Genomic DNA, 19031 nt, shown 5'->3' with positions numbered 1-19031 from the left:
TCATACTTTAATTTGATCCTATGTGTGCTTGCTTATATTCTGTGTCCAGAAGCCCAGTATCTACAAAACATAATAAAAACTGTAATTCCTCTTCAAATATAGTTCAAAAATGATTTAACAACGTCTGTAGACTGAGGTATATTGTAAATACCTATCAATTGGGTCATTTAAACCTGCTGTCTCAAATGTTGTACACATTTCACTGTTTGTAATAAATTAAACACATGATAAATCAATAAGTAATCTTTTTCAAGGTAAAGAAGTTTGAAACTGTTTTTAAAAGTCAACGTAAATGCAAAACAAAACCTATAAATTATCCAATTGTTTTATTTTTTTATCATGTTCCGATTAAATCCCTTTCAAAAGTTACTGTGTTTCTATATTAATGTCATGAATGAAAATCCTGTCAGGGGAGTGTTGATTTAGAATCAATTTAAATAAAGTAAATTATTTTCTTCATTATTTCGTATGAAAATACATACATGAGAGGCTATCGCTAGATGTGTAAAAAATAAAAAAAGGTCAAAAAGATTTATAGCCACTTTTTTTTTTAGCTTTTCATTATTATTTACTCAAAAATCTTAACAAAAGAGGCGCAATATAAAAGAAGGGATCGAGCAATATAAACAGTCCTTTGTGTCGTCATTGAGATGATACAAAAAAAAAAAAGTACTAAATAATATACTGAGTGAAAACTAAAATTTTACAGAGTATGCTTCAATCCTTTATATAGATATTTCTTATAATATATTGTACAAAAATATTACTTAATACAAAAATATCCCCAATACGGTCAGTTATTTATCTATTCAATTATGTCACCCACGGCTGTTTCTACATCAGTAATACTCTTACAGAAAGAAACACAGGACTTACGGATGCAATTAGGATTATTCCAGTCCAGGCCTGGTCTACAGCTGCCTACATTGACTCTAAACTGCCATAATGTTTTATAAATGCCCTCATCTCAACCAAAAACATCACAAGTTGTTGTTTTTTTTAATGTGTAATGATGAATAAATTTTCTTTTCCTCATCTGTTGTCATTATTTTTTAATATTGACCTATTTATACATTCAATTTCCAAATTAAAATTAAATAATCCAATATATTTCAAATGATCTCTTGAACTATAGGATTTTTTTTTTTAAGTTATTTAAACTCATAAATTGAGTTACGTTGTTCAGTCTTCATACATGATTCTTTCATCCATTCATATCTCCCCATTTAGATAAAAGACAGATTGGAAAAAAAACATCGATCTAAAAGAACAGTTTTAAACTTCTCGACATCTTAATTATTTGTTTAAAACCTTGGTTAGCACAAGTGAGTGTCTATAAACCCCAGTCAATCAGTTATCTATTGGAACGGGGCTTCCTAGAACAATTCGATCTATTTCTCATTAACATCTTCCAATCTTTTATGAGGAGTTGTCGTTCGGGATTACAATGATCTATGTCAAACATTGCCCCTTATTGTTCTTCATTTTTCTTCATAATGTTGGCGTATTCTCCGTTTCTTTCATCTTCCAGACATTGATCATTGTTCCATAGTCTATCGCCATCAGACATCCAATGTACTTGATGGAACAATATATAGTTCTCCTATACAAAAAGTATAGTACCATTTATGTGTAAAACCCCGAACTTTTCAACCCATGTGTTAGCTTTAAAATATCAGTTATAGGGCAACCCTACAAATGAATATTGTGATCTTTAGTGGTGTGTCGTCCAAATTTGATGACATTTTTAGCTCTATTAAAAAGTAATGCATGCTTTCTGACAGCTGATATTTCATAAATACTATAGCATTAGCTATTTAAAATCCGCCACTTACAACATTATAGTTTTGAATTGTGAAGGGCATAAATTTGTATTTTACACCCGGTGTGTCGTTCTATATGTATATAAGGATGTAAGTCCTATATGAAATCGTGATTTATTCTTTCTCCTCTAAAAACAATTGGCTCCTAATGTCTCCTCTTCTTTTTCTTTTACAAGTCAATTATTTAATGCGACAAATAAATCTCAACACAAAGAGGAATGAACAAAAGGAAAGTTGACATTTATGTTTATTTGAATGGCTAATTTGTGCTGAATGTACTTTGTACAATTGTCAAGGACAAAGAAGATGACTTGAAAGGCAGCTCTTTCGAAAAAGAATCTGAATCACTTAAGATATATTAGAAAATGAATCTAAGAAAATGTGATTGTTTAAACATTTAGCACAATCATATTCAGGTCATGGAACGCCCACCGGCTAAAAGCTACATATTGTTATTTAACCAATAGAGCACAAAAATGATTTTTAATTGTAGAAGGTTTGGCCTTTAATTCCTTTTTTGAAGAATCACATTTTTTGAGCCATATTTCCAATTGAAACAACTACATAGTTGGAAATTAAATGAAACCGGAATTGATAAAAACATTTCAGCATTCAAAACATATATTATTTATATATTTATCTTGAATAAAGTTGCTACAAAATGGGTTTAATCATATAAGAATACAGTAAAATGAAGGATCATATATGAGGCTAATATTTTTCTTATATTTTTTTACAATTCCATTATATTATAGCTAAAACTATTAAAATTGAATCAACATAGCTCATGGACAACGCGCTTTGGAGAAATGATTCTCTTGAACTCAATATAGGACAGTTTGCACCCCATCATTCCAAGAAAAGAAATATACTTTTTGTTTATGGACTTCACACAAGATTCGTAGGTTAGATGGAGTAAAAGTAATACTATGATGTTTAATTATACTTAGTTGGTGCAACTCCATTTAACCAATTAAAGGAACATTAAAAACAACCAAAAAAAACTTACTGAATAAACTTTATATTACAAACTTAACAAGATTTGCCGTCAAAATAGTCGGATTTTGATTGATTTCTTCAGTTTACTTTTAATGTTCTTATGTAAATATATACAACAATAAATTTGCAATGTAAGGTTGATTGAAAATGTTTTGAAATTAAATATAGTTAAGTGAACTATTTGACTAATTGTAATCAAACATATAAAGTCGATTAAATTACTTACATTTAATCAATAAATACACATCAAGGACCAAAGTTTATTAGTCGTAAGACTAATGTGCAGGACTGAACTAGACCAAACCGAGCCTGAACTGGGCGGGACTGGAGTCTTCAGCCCTAAATAAAGATGACTAAATACTAGTTCCGATACATTTTCTCCGATTCAGAAACAGATACATAATGAACTTAAATATTTTTTGAATCTGTAAATATGTTTCTACTATATAAAATATATTAAATACTTTTAATCTTTTATTTCGATCCTTCATGGGGAAAATTGACGCTAAACTATTATTAAGATCTTTTTTTCAATGAATCTAATACTCAATGACATTCTATGATAATCATTTTCAATGCGTCCTCAAAGTGAATAACGTACCTACACCTTGTCATAAAAGGTTTCTTTTAGTACATACAGAAATTACTTAAAATTTACAACTTTAATCAATGTACAGGGACTAGTGTGGATGTACCTTTTTTATCCAGGTATGGTCTGTACTTAATACTTAACGATTGTCCTTTTAAACTTCATAAGTTTCAACTGTATTTTATATTAATTATTGTTGTAAAAATATCAAACTGAACAATTTGCATTTAGACATGTAAATAGAGCAAATTTTAAGTCAAAAGATTGGCATTCTTTTGACATATATAGTGTTTTATTGCAAATCAATAAATTATAATAATATATATTTGCAATTTCTGGGAATATATGTAATATAATAATCCTAATGGATGTACTATAAATCTCCGTTCAATTCGATCTTAAAAACTGCGTTTTTATCATCTGCATTAGAATCAAGTTAAATGAATAAATCTTCATTTACTTAAGTGCATTAACCATGCATTTTAATATTCTAGTTTCTTCAAGCTACAGGATAAACCTTGTGTGGTATATGAAGATAGTAAATATATTACATATATTAGGATTTAGTCAATCCTAAAAGTTTAGATTCGGTCGGAAATCTGAATAATGATACTGAATGGAACACTAAAATATTAGCAGTCATGCTAATTGGGAGCATTTTGGACATTTAAATAAAAAACAAACTGAAATTTAACAATGATTTAAAGAAAACTAGGTTAGCTCTCATGACGTTTTATTATATCAGCTACAAGCAGATGTCACAAGGGGGAAGGGGAGATAATAATGAACGAGGACAAAGGAAGGCTTATTCCGATGTCCATCCTCAATTCTACTCTGAGTCCAACAAGGACTTAGAATTCTAACTCTGCAACAAACTCCGGTTACTCTCTGCCTTTTATAAGCCCACAAAAATGTTGAATCCGGTTTCGTATGCATCAATGATAGCTTATACTTAGTAGAAAATGCAGTTTAATCCTGAGAATTAAATAATAATTAAAATAGCTTCGAATAATAAGTTTGCCAATTCCATAAAACGGAACTGCCTAAACAATGCACCTGATTTTTATCACAAGGCATTAGTGCATATCAAAAAATCTTTAGGCTGTTCCTGTTCACAACTACATGATGTGTGTGTATTCTTGATAACATTAGCGAAAGTGAAACCGTGTAGAGCGTGCTATAAAATAGGTGCGGTACCGGAGTAATGATGTGTTTAGAATAGTAATATTCTGAATTGGTATTGAAATTGGTTTTTACAAGGCCATTACGTCATAAAAGCATAACTTTACGCCTCAATTTCGGAGACTATCCTTCCCTCTAAACAAAATTGAATTTTTTAAAACAAAGAAAAATGAAAATTGTTGTTTATAAAAAAAAATTCTTTTGTTTTTAAAATAGTATCAAAATATCAATACTTTAATATATTGGTTATTGTAACAGGACTTATACTTATGAATAATAAATTGTCTGCACGCGTATTACGTGTACATACATATATAAACCTCACCTTGGGATCCTATTGCGATGAAAAGCTTGGGAATAACTGCCCCAAAGTATAATTTAAAGCTACTTAGGTATTATACAGGTAATACCACGTAGTTGAGAGTTCTTTGCTCTTAGACTAAAGCCATTAGAATATTAAATATTCTTCCTTGTGTGTATGTAATACATTTTTTGAAAAAAAATGAGAGGGAAAACCCTCTTAGTAAAATTAATATTTGATCTCATTGCATTTAAACTGATTAAATTTATAGTCAATTTTTCAAATGCATTTATTTTTCAATTCAAAAGTTAAATAATAATGTAACTTCACATTCAAACAGGACTCAACAATATACGTGAAATGACTATTTTAGTACACCGCATTGTTTAGAGTTATACGATGTCGACAAAAATAAATAAGCAAACTTTTCTTTAATAAAATAGTCACAGTTGAAAATAATATGATCTCCCGGTTTGCTAAAAGAAAAAAAAAAAAGACCCTCAAAATTAACATGGCCACCCAAACAAATTTGAGGAATGTTTTGAAAGGGGAAACTTAGTTGTCATAACACTTCATTGATTATCTGCAAGGAGCTACGGCATGAAGGAAGTAAATACAAACGCTTACTTCATTTCTAGCAATTATATAGGCTGGAATTACTACGATATCGATCTTCAATTCAAGTCGGAGTCCATCAAGGACTTTCACTCATAACTCTGCAACAAATCCTCAATGTTACTCTTTCTCTTTCAAGGAATATCAATCACTTTATGTTTATATGTTCTCTCTTCCAAAAAAAAAAAAATAACAGCGTGATAAAAAAAAAACACTGTTCACTTTAGAATTGTTCATTTTGTTGTAAAGAAAACAAAAAAAAAATGAACATTAAGAAGTCGTTCATTTATATTTATATTTTTCACAGTCATATCAGAAATAAATAACTGCCTTCAAAAAATCGAAAACCGAGGGGAAAAGTTCAAAGCCTGTATACCTTTTACTCATATTTTTTTGATGTCACTAACATTACTCAAAATAATCCATCTAAATCCTTAATCCTATTATAATACATGTGTTTTTGTCTCTTAATAATGATAAAAGTTTGCATCACTGTGTAATATTCTGTGTTTAAGAAAGGAATGAAGAAAATCTTGTCATATTAAAAGCTATAAAAAAACTGTGTCACTGAAGCAAACAGAAAAAAAAAAAAAAAAAAAAAAATTGGAGCAATGTCATATGTTTGTTTATTTTGTCATTATGGTTGTTGTCGTTTTTTAAATCCAGGGCTTAGATGATATTATTGTCGTCTTCCCTCTTCTAAGGATTACCTTTAAGGGAAATTAAGGTTTGTTGACCATCACATCTTTATAAAACTCTTTTGAAGAGAAAATCTTTGATCAAAAGAACTCTTACCTAATGAAGTTGCGTTATATCTACTTAATATATAGGTGACATATTGTAGTCTGAGTTTTTTTAAACACCTTTGCAACAGTGTATTCCATGATTGTCAAAGGATTTTAGGACTCTTTGTGTAAATATGTGGGCCACCCACACAAACAAGCAAACATGATTTATCTCAAAATTGAGCGTGGAATATATTTATGTTCTTTGACGAGTTATTATCTATTTCTATCAACAAAATATTCTTAGCAACGCTTTTGAGCACTGGCAAATGGCACGTCAAGTAGCCAAAATTGATTGTCACAATATAACAATGATAAATTGATGGATTTGATTTGACAGTGGCGATATCGTGGACAATATAATTTTCATTAAATCAAATAAAATTTCTGCACCAGAAGTTATTAACAGTTACATTAGTTTGTTCCACGTGATGGACCGTACAAAGTATAAACATAATTAAAGTAATTGACATTGAAATATTTTTACTTATAGATATTATAACTCCACTGACTATACTTTTCTCGTGAATTCTGTACTATCTTTTAAATATATGCAAACAGACTGGTTGTGGCAGTTCTCATTATCTGATTTATGTGCTCATGCGTGAGGTTAATTTGATATTTATTATTTCAAAGTAGGTCACACTGAAATCTGTTGTTGGATCAATTTTAATAGTGAATAATTGGTGTTTGATGAAAAAAGGAGGATATCTCTTTGTATCAGTAGAAACAGTTGCTGGCAATTAGCACTGATAAAAATCCAGTTTAGAATGGGTATGTTAATAAAAAGTAAACCGAAAATCAACATGGTAACCCTGACAATTTGAAGAATGCTTTGTAGGAGAGAGAAAGAATAATGCTCATGACGTTTCATTAGATCAGCTACAATCAGCTTTGACAAGAAAGGGAGGAGAAACAGATATAAACAGGGACGTTTGAAAGAATTGCTATCGTAAAAATCCCCAATTATATTCTGACTCCAACAAACACATACAATTAAAACTCCACCACAAATCCCCAGGGTTACACTCCGTCTTTTATGAGCACACACAAATGTTCAATCAGGTTTTGAACATAATTGAACCTATTTAGAAAAGGATATTCACTGCTCAGGAATTAAATAATAATGACAACAGTGAAGGAAATGAAAATTAATTGGTCTAATTACTAGTTTAAAAAAACAACAACAGACCAGCTAAAAAATACACCAGATTTTCATCATTTTCAATTGATTCACCCTCTCCTGAGAATATTGTGTAGTGCATGTAAGTCAAGCTATAAAAATACTATTATTAATCGAAATGTCCTGATCCTAAATTGTTTAAGGCAAAATTAACGGCACCGATAAAAAGGCAAACTCATGGAGGCTACATAGTTAGTATGATCAATGCCCCATAGCGGTGAAAAGGTTCGCTAAGATCTATATTTCATATAAATATTCGTCATAGGACCTTTACCTATTTTGCAACTTGGTTTATAGCTTTGCTTCGACCCAATACAAATTATAACTGTCTCGGACCGGTCCAAAAGGAAACTCAACACCAATAAAGATGTATATCTAATGTTGTTTCGTACACATTAATTCATTAAGAACTTTAATTGTTGCAAATATAAAAAAAATGACTAATGCATAAATTATATCAAACATAAAATGCATCAAATAAACTTTTTAACAAAATATCTTTCAGATTACATATATTTGTAAGGAGACAAACTATTTATGTTCATGTAACAAAAGAAATGATCCGCTTCTTCAGTTTATGTTGTCCTTAAAAAATATTATGGTTATTTTTCCAACTCAAATGTCATCCAAGGAGATATAAAATATATCCACACATCAAAACTAATTCCAAAATAATAATAATTTATAGTTTGATGAATGAATATCCCTCCCGCATCAGCAAATTAACTGAATAGATGTTTATATTGCATAAGAAATTATATATAATATCCGCATCATTCTTGTTGTTGCAATCTTAAATTGTCATAAATGATATAAAAAATAGTCACTGAAACACATAATAATGGCTCGTCAACTTAAAAACAAGCTTGAATGATTTCGCTCAAAATTAAGTCTTTGACAAATAATTATCGTTAATTTCAATTCACAAATTATTCTAATTAATTTTTTTTTTCAGGCATGGTAAATTAATGTATCAAAAATAATCATAATAGGCATTATATTTTTAATCCAAAATATTGTGGCCATCAATACAAAAGCATGCTTGAATGATTTTTCTAAAAATTGAGTTTGAATGACATTTGCATTCTTCAATGAATAATTATTGTTAATTTATAGCAAAAATTTATTTTGCTCAAGATTTTGAAAAGCAATTCAAATTAAATTAACAAGAAATCATAATAATATAATATTTTTAAATACATAACAATGTGGCCCATCAACACAAAAACAAGATTGAATGACTTCACTCAAAATTGAGTTTGGATTATATTTGCTTTCTTTGACGTATAATTATCGTTGATGTAAGTCCAGAATTTATTCTGAATAGTTCTTTGGGAGCCATTAAAAATTAAAGTAGGAAAAAATCATCATGTGGACTGTTAACACAAAAGAAAGCTTGAATGATTTTTCTCTAACTTGGCTATATGTAGATTATATTTGTATTCGTCGACGAATTTTTATCCTCCATTTCTATAAGTAAATTATAATCATTTAGAGCAGTAATTCCCAACTATTTCATCACTATGGAGATCCTTATTGTACTTTTTTTAATTGTCTAATTTTTGCCGAATATTTGGCTTTGTGATATTTAAACTTTTTTATGATGTTGTTTCAAAAGACATTTCCTTTTTACCTCGATCATCTCGTGGTAGCCCTGTTTGGGAATCATTGCTTAAGAAGCACCACATGGTGTACTTAAAGTAAAAAAAAAAAAATCATCATCACTACAAAATAATTAGAAATTGCTAAATAATATTTGTTAAATAAGCTGAAAATATGAATTAAAGAATATTTTACATTTACACGGATGATAAAGGGACTACTAACTAATAAAGTTTTATACTGCTAAAAAATTGAATTAAATTTTGAAGTGGCTACAGGGCTGGCTTGAACTATTACACGATCCTATCCAAAAGTTATTGCACATGGCTCAAATCCCAATTTGGGTAGATATAAGTAGGGCAGGTTAGGTTTAATTGTAAGGTAGGTCTTTGACAAATATAAGTAAAGAGTAATTTTTTTTTACTTTTCTTCTAAAAGCCAGAATTTTTTTATGATTTCTTGTCTGGAAAATAAATTTTTTACTATTTTTATTCTATTACCTATTTAAGAAGAAGTTATTTTTAAAATTGATTTTTTTCTCGAATCAAAAGCGGGCCTAATAAAAGTGCTAACTAATTGCAGCTAATAAGGTTGGAAATGGATGTCTATAGTGTGGGAAATTGGTGATAGACCAATTTTTTCCCCGGTTCGACCTTAAGTGATTTTTTCTAAATCATTTTTTTTTACAAGTAACCCCTAATTTTTTTATATATCTCCTTCAAACAAATATGTTTCCCTCCCATTACATTTCTAAGAAAAAAATAATGTGACGCTGACTTTTTCTTAGATAAAATTTTAACACAAGTGCTGTTCATACTTAAGTTTTACCAAATTAGTTAAAATTATATAAAAAATTTCAAATTGTTAATGCAAAGTCTCTTATAAAAGAAAGAAACCAAAGCAAATATAATTAAAATCCAGAATTGCATATCAAAAAATTTCAAATTGGAAAGCTTTTATAGCGAAGAAAGTGACAAAGTTGACTCTTATAAAAGTGGGGGAATTAAGAGGGATTCTCATAGCTACAACTGCCTTCTAAATCGCTCTTATAATTAAAATCCAGATGATTGCATCTCAGCTTGAAAGCTTGTGGAAGGTCTTATAAAGCTTCATTCTTCAAACTCATCAATATACTTGATGTAAAATCATTTGGAATTTTAAATAGTTGAAAAGTTTTGGATCTAAATCTTATTTTGCTTGTTATTTCGTTATTTTAGACATTTTTGCTGAATTTTATGGTTGCTTTTTCATTTTTTTACAAACGTGTATTTGAGTGCGTTGTAATAGTTTATTGTTCTTTTTTTTCTCTAGGAAAGTAGTTTTAAATTAAAAATTTTATGTATATCTGTAAAATGCAACTTTCATGGATGACTAAAGAAAAAATATATAAAGATCTCACACCGAAAATCCAAAAACTAGTGGCTAAACACCCACCAGGGAAATATTCTCGTTACGATATAAAGGGACGTAACTAAAGGTTAAAGGAGTCAAATTATCTTTCACATGAAATCATATCCAAGTTCTGCTGTAAAAAATTGTTTTCTCATTTTCACCCTTTGAAAAATGCAGGGTATTTTGGCACTGCCAAATAAATTATAATACAACATTGACTAATTTGATCAAATATAAATAAACTACATGAGTACATTTATACAATATATATTAAACCATCTTCAATCTTCAAGGAAATACGAGTTTTTTTGGCTAAAAACACTGGATAATTACAATAATAATAAAAGTTTATGTTTTATAATAGCAGCAAAACAAGTCGTGGCTCGTTAGTTTCCTTCAATTACAAAATAGAGCACAACCGACCACATTAAATATACATAGAAAACGAAGAAAACTCTTTCGAAGTAAGTTTATTTTTTACTATTTCTTTTTTTCCCTTTCCTTCTAAAGAATAAACTATGTATTTTTAATCAAATAAATGAATAAAAGATTGTGAAACAATTTCCCTTTCACGCATTGATACTCACTCGAAACCTCATCATTGTACTGTTTTTTGTAATAATAACAGAGTGTGTATGTGGGGGAGGGGGGATCAAGACTTACGACTTGACTTTGATGCAAGTCCCTATTTTGAAGACTCGACTTGATTACAAAATCAAAGTCTCAAGTCTTGATAACTTGGACTCGCGAAACGAATTCTTTCTTTATAGAATCGAATTAATCACACAGTCAAAGACTCGAGACTTGAACTTTAAAGCTAAGACTTTCGACTCAACGTTGAGTTGAAAGTCATTTCAATGTTTTCAAAGTATAAAAAAGTACTCTTTAAAATGTTTTTTATTTTTTAAAAACTAAAACTGGAAGTCATAAACATATTCAAAGACTCGAACATGAATAAACAAAAATATTCAGGGACTTTTACTGACTCAATAAAAACATTCAAGGGTAAGATACCAAAAAGTTCTCTATTTGTCTCTATTATTTTGACTGTCTTGACTCTTCTTTCCTTTTTTATTCTTGCCAAAAGCTTTAAAACAAAGTCGCAAAACGCACTTGTTAGCTCAAATATATTCCTTGTCATAATGGTATATTTTTTCACATAAGGGGTCGCTGATTTTAATACCACAAATAACGTCACTTTTTTATTTTCAAGTCTCTGCACAAAAAGGTACAGTCTTTAATAATTTTCATTCTGTCTAGTTTGAGTCTTTGAATATTTTTATTTAGTTCAGTTCGTCTCCTCATATTTCTTTTTAACTCATTTTGTGTCCATAATTAAAATTGAATATCCACAGTGATGAGATTTTTCTCAATTCAATATAAAATGGCTTTCTTTTGATCTCTTTTCAAGTCCATACCTATAATTTATGATAGATAGTTCGATTATCCTTCGTAAGAGGCCAAACTTTGAGGGACTCCAAAATGGGCCCTTTACTTGCATAAGGATACATTGTGTTCTTTTCTCGGGATAAATATCCCCTTTTCTTTATATTTCTTGAAATAAATAAAAAAGTCATAGGCTGACCTCTTTCTTTAATATATTTTTTTGTAAAAAAAAACAACTAATTGTTCACTTGTAGGTAGTTAGTATTATATATCTCAAAAACAAGGTTTGTGACTATTTCTATATATAAATACATAAAAAGTATAAAAGTACTACGGATATTTATGGTTTATAAACATGTAATCAGATAATACAATGTTTTTCTTTCAGTCCAACATGATATCTTCTTTATCTACTTACTCACTCCCCTGCTACAAATTACAACATTGTACATTGATATGTAAAATCAACCGAAATGAAACATTTACCCCTTATAATTAATCTTTTCCGCTTTAACGATTAAGGAAGTGCTGGTCAAGAAGTCTACTTGTAAATTATCCTACTATAAGTAAGTATGTCGTGAAGGAAAAAACTTTAAAAAAAAACCACATCATTAATTTAGCTATTTGTACATTATGTAAAGTGGTTCTCAGTATTTTAAATTATGCAAATTTGAGGATCTCCAAGTACTTCAATTATTTTACCCTCGGTTACTTCCCAGATACTGAAATATTTTTTAATATATTTAGTGGTTTATAGGTATCTTTTGCTGCAAACATTTTCCCTTCTGGTAATTTCACCTCCTGGACATGGCATGGCATATTCGCCGCCTTTTTATGTCCTTATATTATATGTTCGAACTTCAATTTTGTATCTTGATCAGATTAATTATATGGGTCTAGACACAATATTCAATAGTTAAGTTCGAAACTATAAAATAAAATTGCGGCAAATGTTCCATGCGGCTTAATCTCCAATAAGCAAAATGACCGGTGGCATAAAATCTTCACTACAAAATTAGCAATGGCGCTTTTTAATGCTTCATTTGTCATATACTTGGAGGAGTACCTGGTATTGCTAGGATATAATGGGACTTCACAAACAGAGAAAACGACATACGACCTTTGTTTAAATAACATAAACATGACTACCTTTATCTTTTTTAATATAAAATGCTGAGTTTTTACTACCCATGCCCATTACTACCTTGTTATTTCGAGAATCAAAAAGAGCAAACCCAAAAATGAGGTGTCCACAGACAAACATCCAAAATGTGCTTTATTTAAGCAGGGATGTCTTGCATTCAATATATATTTTCTAAATTATGGTAGCACTTGAGAAGAAATTGCGGTTTTAATGCTGGTGTAATTCAATTAAGGTTAATCCGAGGCCCTGAAATCCTCTCACTGGGATATCATGTCAATTTAATTATCCATCAAATCTTTAAAATTTGAGAACTTTTGACAGAGTGTTATTCAACATTTTATATGAGTTTTATAAAGGACACATTTGTTGATGTCATTTTTCTAACAAAACTTTGCTTCTGCTCAAGCCTTGACTGTTTGAGAATCACTTAATTAGTAGAAACATAATCCTTTTTTTTCCTGTTTCACTCTCTATTTTGTATTAACGTTGTACTTTATCATTTTTTTAATAATAATTATAAATTTTGCAAATAATAATGTTGTGCAAAGCTTGATTCTCTTTCCCCTCGTAATTTCATACTCTAATCTTTTGTATACACAGTATATAGTTAATACGTAATTAGAAAAAAAAAACCAGTATGACAACTTCATATGTTTAATAATAAACTCCGTACCCCCTCTCCCCCTTAAATAAGCCTTGACTTAATTTCACCCAAACACGCCATTTTTGCAAATGATGATAACAAAAAAAAAAAAAAAAAAAAAAAGAAAAAGACTTTTCCCCTCTCAATTTAATAATTGAAGGCGGTATTTATTTGATTTTTTAAGCCTGGTGTCATTATTATTTAATTCTTGAAGGCAGGGCATCTAAGGATAAAGTAATAACTGATGATTGTGCTTATAAAAAATGAGGGGTTGCTCGGGAGTTATAAGTGTAAGTCTTGGGTAGACTCCGAATAGAATTAAGGAATCGACATAGGAGAAATTTCAACTCAACTTTCCTTGCTTTAAACGGAGTTTTTATTTTTTCTCTCATACCTGTTTGTAGCGTATTTAATTAAACGACAACTCAGTTGCTCTCCTCTTAAAAATTATTTAAATAGAGGATTTTTACTGACGTCTTAAATTGCATCATCATTTTGGGGGCTCAAAATAGATATTTTTAATACATAAAATTGACAAATTTGCATGACATATTGATTAAATTTCATGAAATGGCTTTTAGTATAAAAACAATTACATCAAAGTGATATGTACTGAAAATCTTTATGAAATAGGTAAATTTGAACGAATTTTTTCGTCAATTGGGGATGAAAGAAGTAAAATAATTAGAGAAAAAAGCATATGATTTACATTATACTAGTTTATTCTTATCTATGATTTGGATATATTAGTGTAGAACGATGTATAAACATATTTTTAGTATATTCTAGGGTCAGATATATATTAAAACATGACAACAGAGCCATAATTTTCGATATGCATGTAGGTTTGAGTCTTTTTATTAGTTGGTTCAATTTTCACGTCCAAAAGTTCCTTGATATTTATAAATAGGCAAATGCCCTTATTGATATAAAACTTGTTTGTTTATGCCCCCAAATTGACCGACATCAACATTGATGACGTCAAATAAAAACACTCTATAACACCATGTGTATCAGATTAAAAAAAAGAGTTTTGGAATCATAAAATGAATTTATTTTAACAATTTCTTAGCTAAAAAAACTGTATGAATGCAATGACAAACATATAATCAACGTAAAAAGTGGAAGTTTCATATATTTCCTCATCGAAAAAAGGATTAAACTTCATGTTTTATTTTTTGAAAAACTGCAAATGAGACTCGTCACGACAAAAGGATTATTTTTCTCAAATTGAAGTGTAAATTATTTTTTTACTAATTGGAAAATGTTAGTCAATTTTTATCAACAAATTGTTCTAATCAAACCTTACGATGCTCCGTAGCTTGACCATGTTGGTCATGTCAGGGTCAATATAAATCTAAAAATCAAATAAAGGTTATAAAACGATTACTAATTTTTTTAAGAATCTTAAATCATCCGACATATTTGATTACAATACCATGAGTTGAGTCAAATATGTATATGAAATATTGGGATGTAAGTATTTATGAAAAAATATAAAATGGGATTTTCTCCATTTCTTGATTTTTGTTCAAGATTTCATGAATGTTGACGTGCTGAAAATCAAATTTTACTTACTTTAAAAAGAAAAAATAGTTCAATTTTGTTCAATATCAGCAAAAACAACTTCGTCAGCTATATTAAATAAACCCAAATTTCCTCAATTTCCAGCCAAAACTTAAAAATCCTCGATTTAGACAGAAAAAAAACATTATTGGAAAACTCTGACTGCAAATTAACCTAGTTGGCGTTATAGATTCAATATTCCTTATTAAATTAGTTACTATTACAGCTGTACTTACAGTACTGAGAGGATGATGCTAAAGTGGGCGAAAATTGATGTATTCTAGACGCTTCACTCCAACCGTATTTATTACGAGCCTGAACGAGACATTCATACTCCGTTCCAGGTACAATGTCTGGGATTGGAAAGCGTTTGGAGTGGTGAAAACCTGGATCATTTCCCCCATTATGATTAGAGTCATCTCCTGGAATAATGATGTTTGTCCAATCACTTCCACCTCCGGTTATCGCGTCAATAGATCCATCATTCTATTTGAATAAGAAAGAAAAAAAATATGAGTAGATGATAATTTTGGAAGGCGGCAACTTTATTGACTAATTAATTAAATACAAATTTGGAACAAAGATATCATCAAGGACATTTCATTATTTTTATATAGTTTGTTTAATTTTTAAACTTTAAAAAAAATCATTTTTGACTTTTTTTTATCAAGCACATTTATAAGATTACTTTCTTATTTTTCGCTGACCTAAATGAAAAAGAAGAAGATTTTTTTTGTGTTTTAATAAAGGGCATGTTATTCACGGCCATTTTTGTAAAATACTTTTGTAGAAAATACATCTTTTAACCAATGCAAAAACCATGTGGATAAACAACGGTCATGTGATCCTTTTTTGTCCAAATTTAGTTAAATACTTTTTTAACCGCAAGGAAAGGTAAAATTGCATACATCACTAGGAAAAAAATTGATAGCCTGACGTGATTTGTGGTACCTCATAAGTAGTGTTGAATCCGTCTAAAAAACTAGAAAGACTGCAATCAATCCCATCAGTCTGGTCCTAAAATTACTTGTCAAGCCTAGGACCCTCCTTATTGGTCTATGATGGTAAATATAGCAACTGAAATGATATAGTTATTAGTTAACTCATTTCAGTTGTTGAAGATTATTATAACATCCTTCAATGAGGGAAGTTACCTGAAGTTTAAAGTAGGAAATGTGTTCCTTATAATGTAATATACGTTCTAGATTTCATTCATTATTTTCTTTTTGATTTTATATTTATACATATTTTTATAAGAAATTAAAAAGATATCTAGAAGTCTAGAACCCTAGGATTTGTATAAGAATTGATAATGTGAGATTGTTTCAGAATTTGTTTTTAGTTGTGATTCTGGGTGCCTTTAAAATCAATATGAAAAGAAACTAAGAAATGAACGCCGTTCAAAGATTGCTTCAAAAATTCCAAAATAATCGGAATCCATTAAAGAGCCTCTGATTTCATTCTCAATCCCTAAACCTGATTATAAGTTTAGGCGTTGGAAACCAGGGGGATGATAGGGAAACGTTCATTAAACATAGCAATATTGGGGCTAATATGAGCACCATAATGGAAGTTTTACAGAAAAGAACGGATGGACGGAAAAATATAACAGAGCCTCAGCTTGCGTTGGATACAGAGAGGAGTGAATCATTTTTGTACTTGAATAAAAACCTTTCGTAAAAATAGAACACTAAAACAAATAAGAATCAATTAAAGCATTCACAATGTATGCATTTATACCATTACCTAGTGCTTTGGTATGTGGTGGGTATCTTATTTATACATCCAATAGTGTTATTTATTATCAATTAATGGGCTTTATTATTGTTCAAACGTCAAAATAAATATCAAGTTATTTGTTTTGTATGTCGATTACATATAACGAAATAACATATATAGTAGGGTGGCTCTAAAAATCCATCTTTTACTTTTACATTTCTCATCCCATGGAAACTTCTAGATACCTGAAGTAAAGATAGCGGTGTTCCTTTCCCAAAAGACTCATTTTTCTTTATCGTATATACAATAACCTATGAAAGTATAGTAGGGTCCGAATAACATATGGGCTGAAAAGTCACAGGCTTATGAAAACAAGCGTTTTGTTTCGTTTAAAATTGGGTTCCGTCAAATAATTATCCGGTCGATTTTTGGTGGAGCAATGGGCTAATTAAAACTATACCTCATTGCCTTAATGACCCTTCCATTGTTCTGGAAATAACAAAAGTAGCGTACCACTTAGCACAATTACTCACAAGCTAAAGAACAAATTTTGATGAAATTTTAATAGCTTTTTTTAAGGTTGCTACAAACTAAAAATCTAGTAAAAAAAATAATGTAGCGCCATCTATGTGTCAAGTCTTATAATTTTCAGCCGTTATGTTATATTGTGCTTTATATATTTTTTAAATATCAAACTACAAATTTCAGCAAAGATTGGTCTTCCTAACAATTGTTTTACAACAAATTTTAATCACAACAATTATTATCACAAATTTTCAATTCTAATTGTTTAAATATTACAAAATTACCTCATTTTTAACTACGGGCTTCGTTTAAAATGTTTATTTCCAAAGAATTACTAACAAAAAATGTACTTAAATACAAATTAAGCACTAATAAGTTTGTAAAGTATGGACAAAAGGAAGGATCTATAACTCACTTGGATTAATTAATATTAAATGCTTGCCATTGCTTCTTAACGTTTCTTAAAAGTTTATGGTCCTAATTTAAGGTCAATGTCATACAAAAGGTCAAAAGCGTAATATGGACAATGAAGCTTTGAACAAATGGAGATACGAAACTGAAATAATCTCTTTGTGGCGCACAATAAATATACATATATAACGCGTATTCAAGTATGTTTGTAATAGATATTACATTTCATTCAGCTCAACATCTCAATTTTTTTTTACTTCAGCATAGATCAAAAATGACATTTCCTTTAGAAAATATTACCATAGGCGAAGGTTTACGGTCTACGGAATGCCCATTTGTGTTTATTCTACGTTTCATTTGTGTTCCAAAATAAAGACGTACGCAAATGTTAATAAATGTGAAATGATAGAAAAAAGTTTTAGAGCCAAACGGGCCCGACGTCTGAGGCTTGCTCAAATTTTAATTTTTTTGCAGTGTAATATATTTTCACTATTATAGTTCAGATTGAGAAGGGGGAAGAATGAAAAATAAAACATTTATAATTGACGCGCACAATCAGAGTCACCCTAATATATATCGGTGCTTTTTTCTTTACTATTTCTCCGACTTTTTGTTTCGTAAAGTTTGTACATCTATTCGAGATTCTTAGAAAAGTTTTTTTTTTTTTGTACTTTTGCCTGAAAACTTTGTAGTCCCCCCCCCCCATATATATTTATATATAAGAATACTATTCAAACTATACACACTATTCTATGTCAGAGATTTTGCAGATAGTTTTTGAATATCATGTGTGTGAATATGTCATGTGTTTGAGAGAGTCAAATATGAATGAATGTTTTTTTTGTTATAATTTATCTGTAGTGTAGAAAAAAGAATGCCAAAAAAACAAAGATAACTTTTTCCCTTATGAGAACATTCAAACTTTTTAATTTACTTCACACAATTGTATGTTGTCGTAACCCTTTACAAATGTATTGTACAAGTTGTAATTTCTACTAGGGATGTACTATTGGAAATTTGGTCAATTATCAATTAATGAGCGATTGTTAAGAGGGTCCCACTACTGGGGCGGGTTTTAAATCGGGGCTCATTCTTATTGTCAAATTTGTTTTTGACAATTATTTTTGATTGTTCCCACAATTTTGGATTAACAATTCTGTAATTAA

The 19031-nt window shown here is 29.7% G+C and overlaps 1 protein-coding gene across 2 annotated transcripts in view; it reads right to left on the bottom strand.

The window, feature by feature from the left end:
- Nucleotides 1–19031, bottom strand: part of LOC121123130 (lachesin) — a 207032-nt gene that overhangs the window by 18257 nt on the left and 169744 nt on the right. For both annotated transcript variants that reach the window (XM_040718244.2, XM_071890669.1), the window contains exon 9: nt 15447–15696. In XM_040718244.2, coding sequence (XP_040574178.1) covers nt 15447–15696 — 250 coding nt within the window. The remainder of the gene's footprint in view (nt 1–15446; nt 15697–19031) is intronic.

Source organism: Lepeophtheirus salmonis, chromosome 8 (assembly GCF_016086655.4).
Source record: "Lepeophtheirus salmonis chromosome 8, UVic_Lsal_1.4, whole genome shotgun sequence".
NCBI classification, from domain to species: domain Eukaryota; kingdom Metazoa; phylum Arthropoda; class Copepoda; order Siphonostomatoida; family Caligidae; genus Lepeophtheirus; species Lepeophtheirus salmonis.
This window is presented reverse-complemented; position numbering and strand designations above follow the sequence as displayed.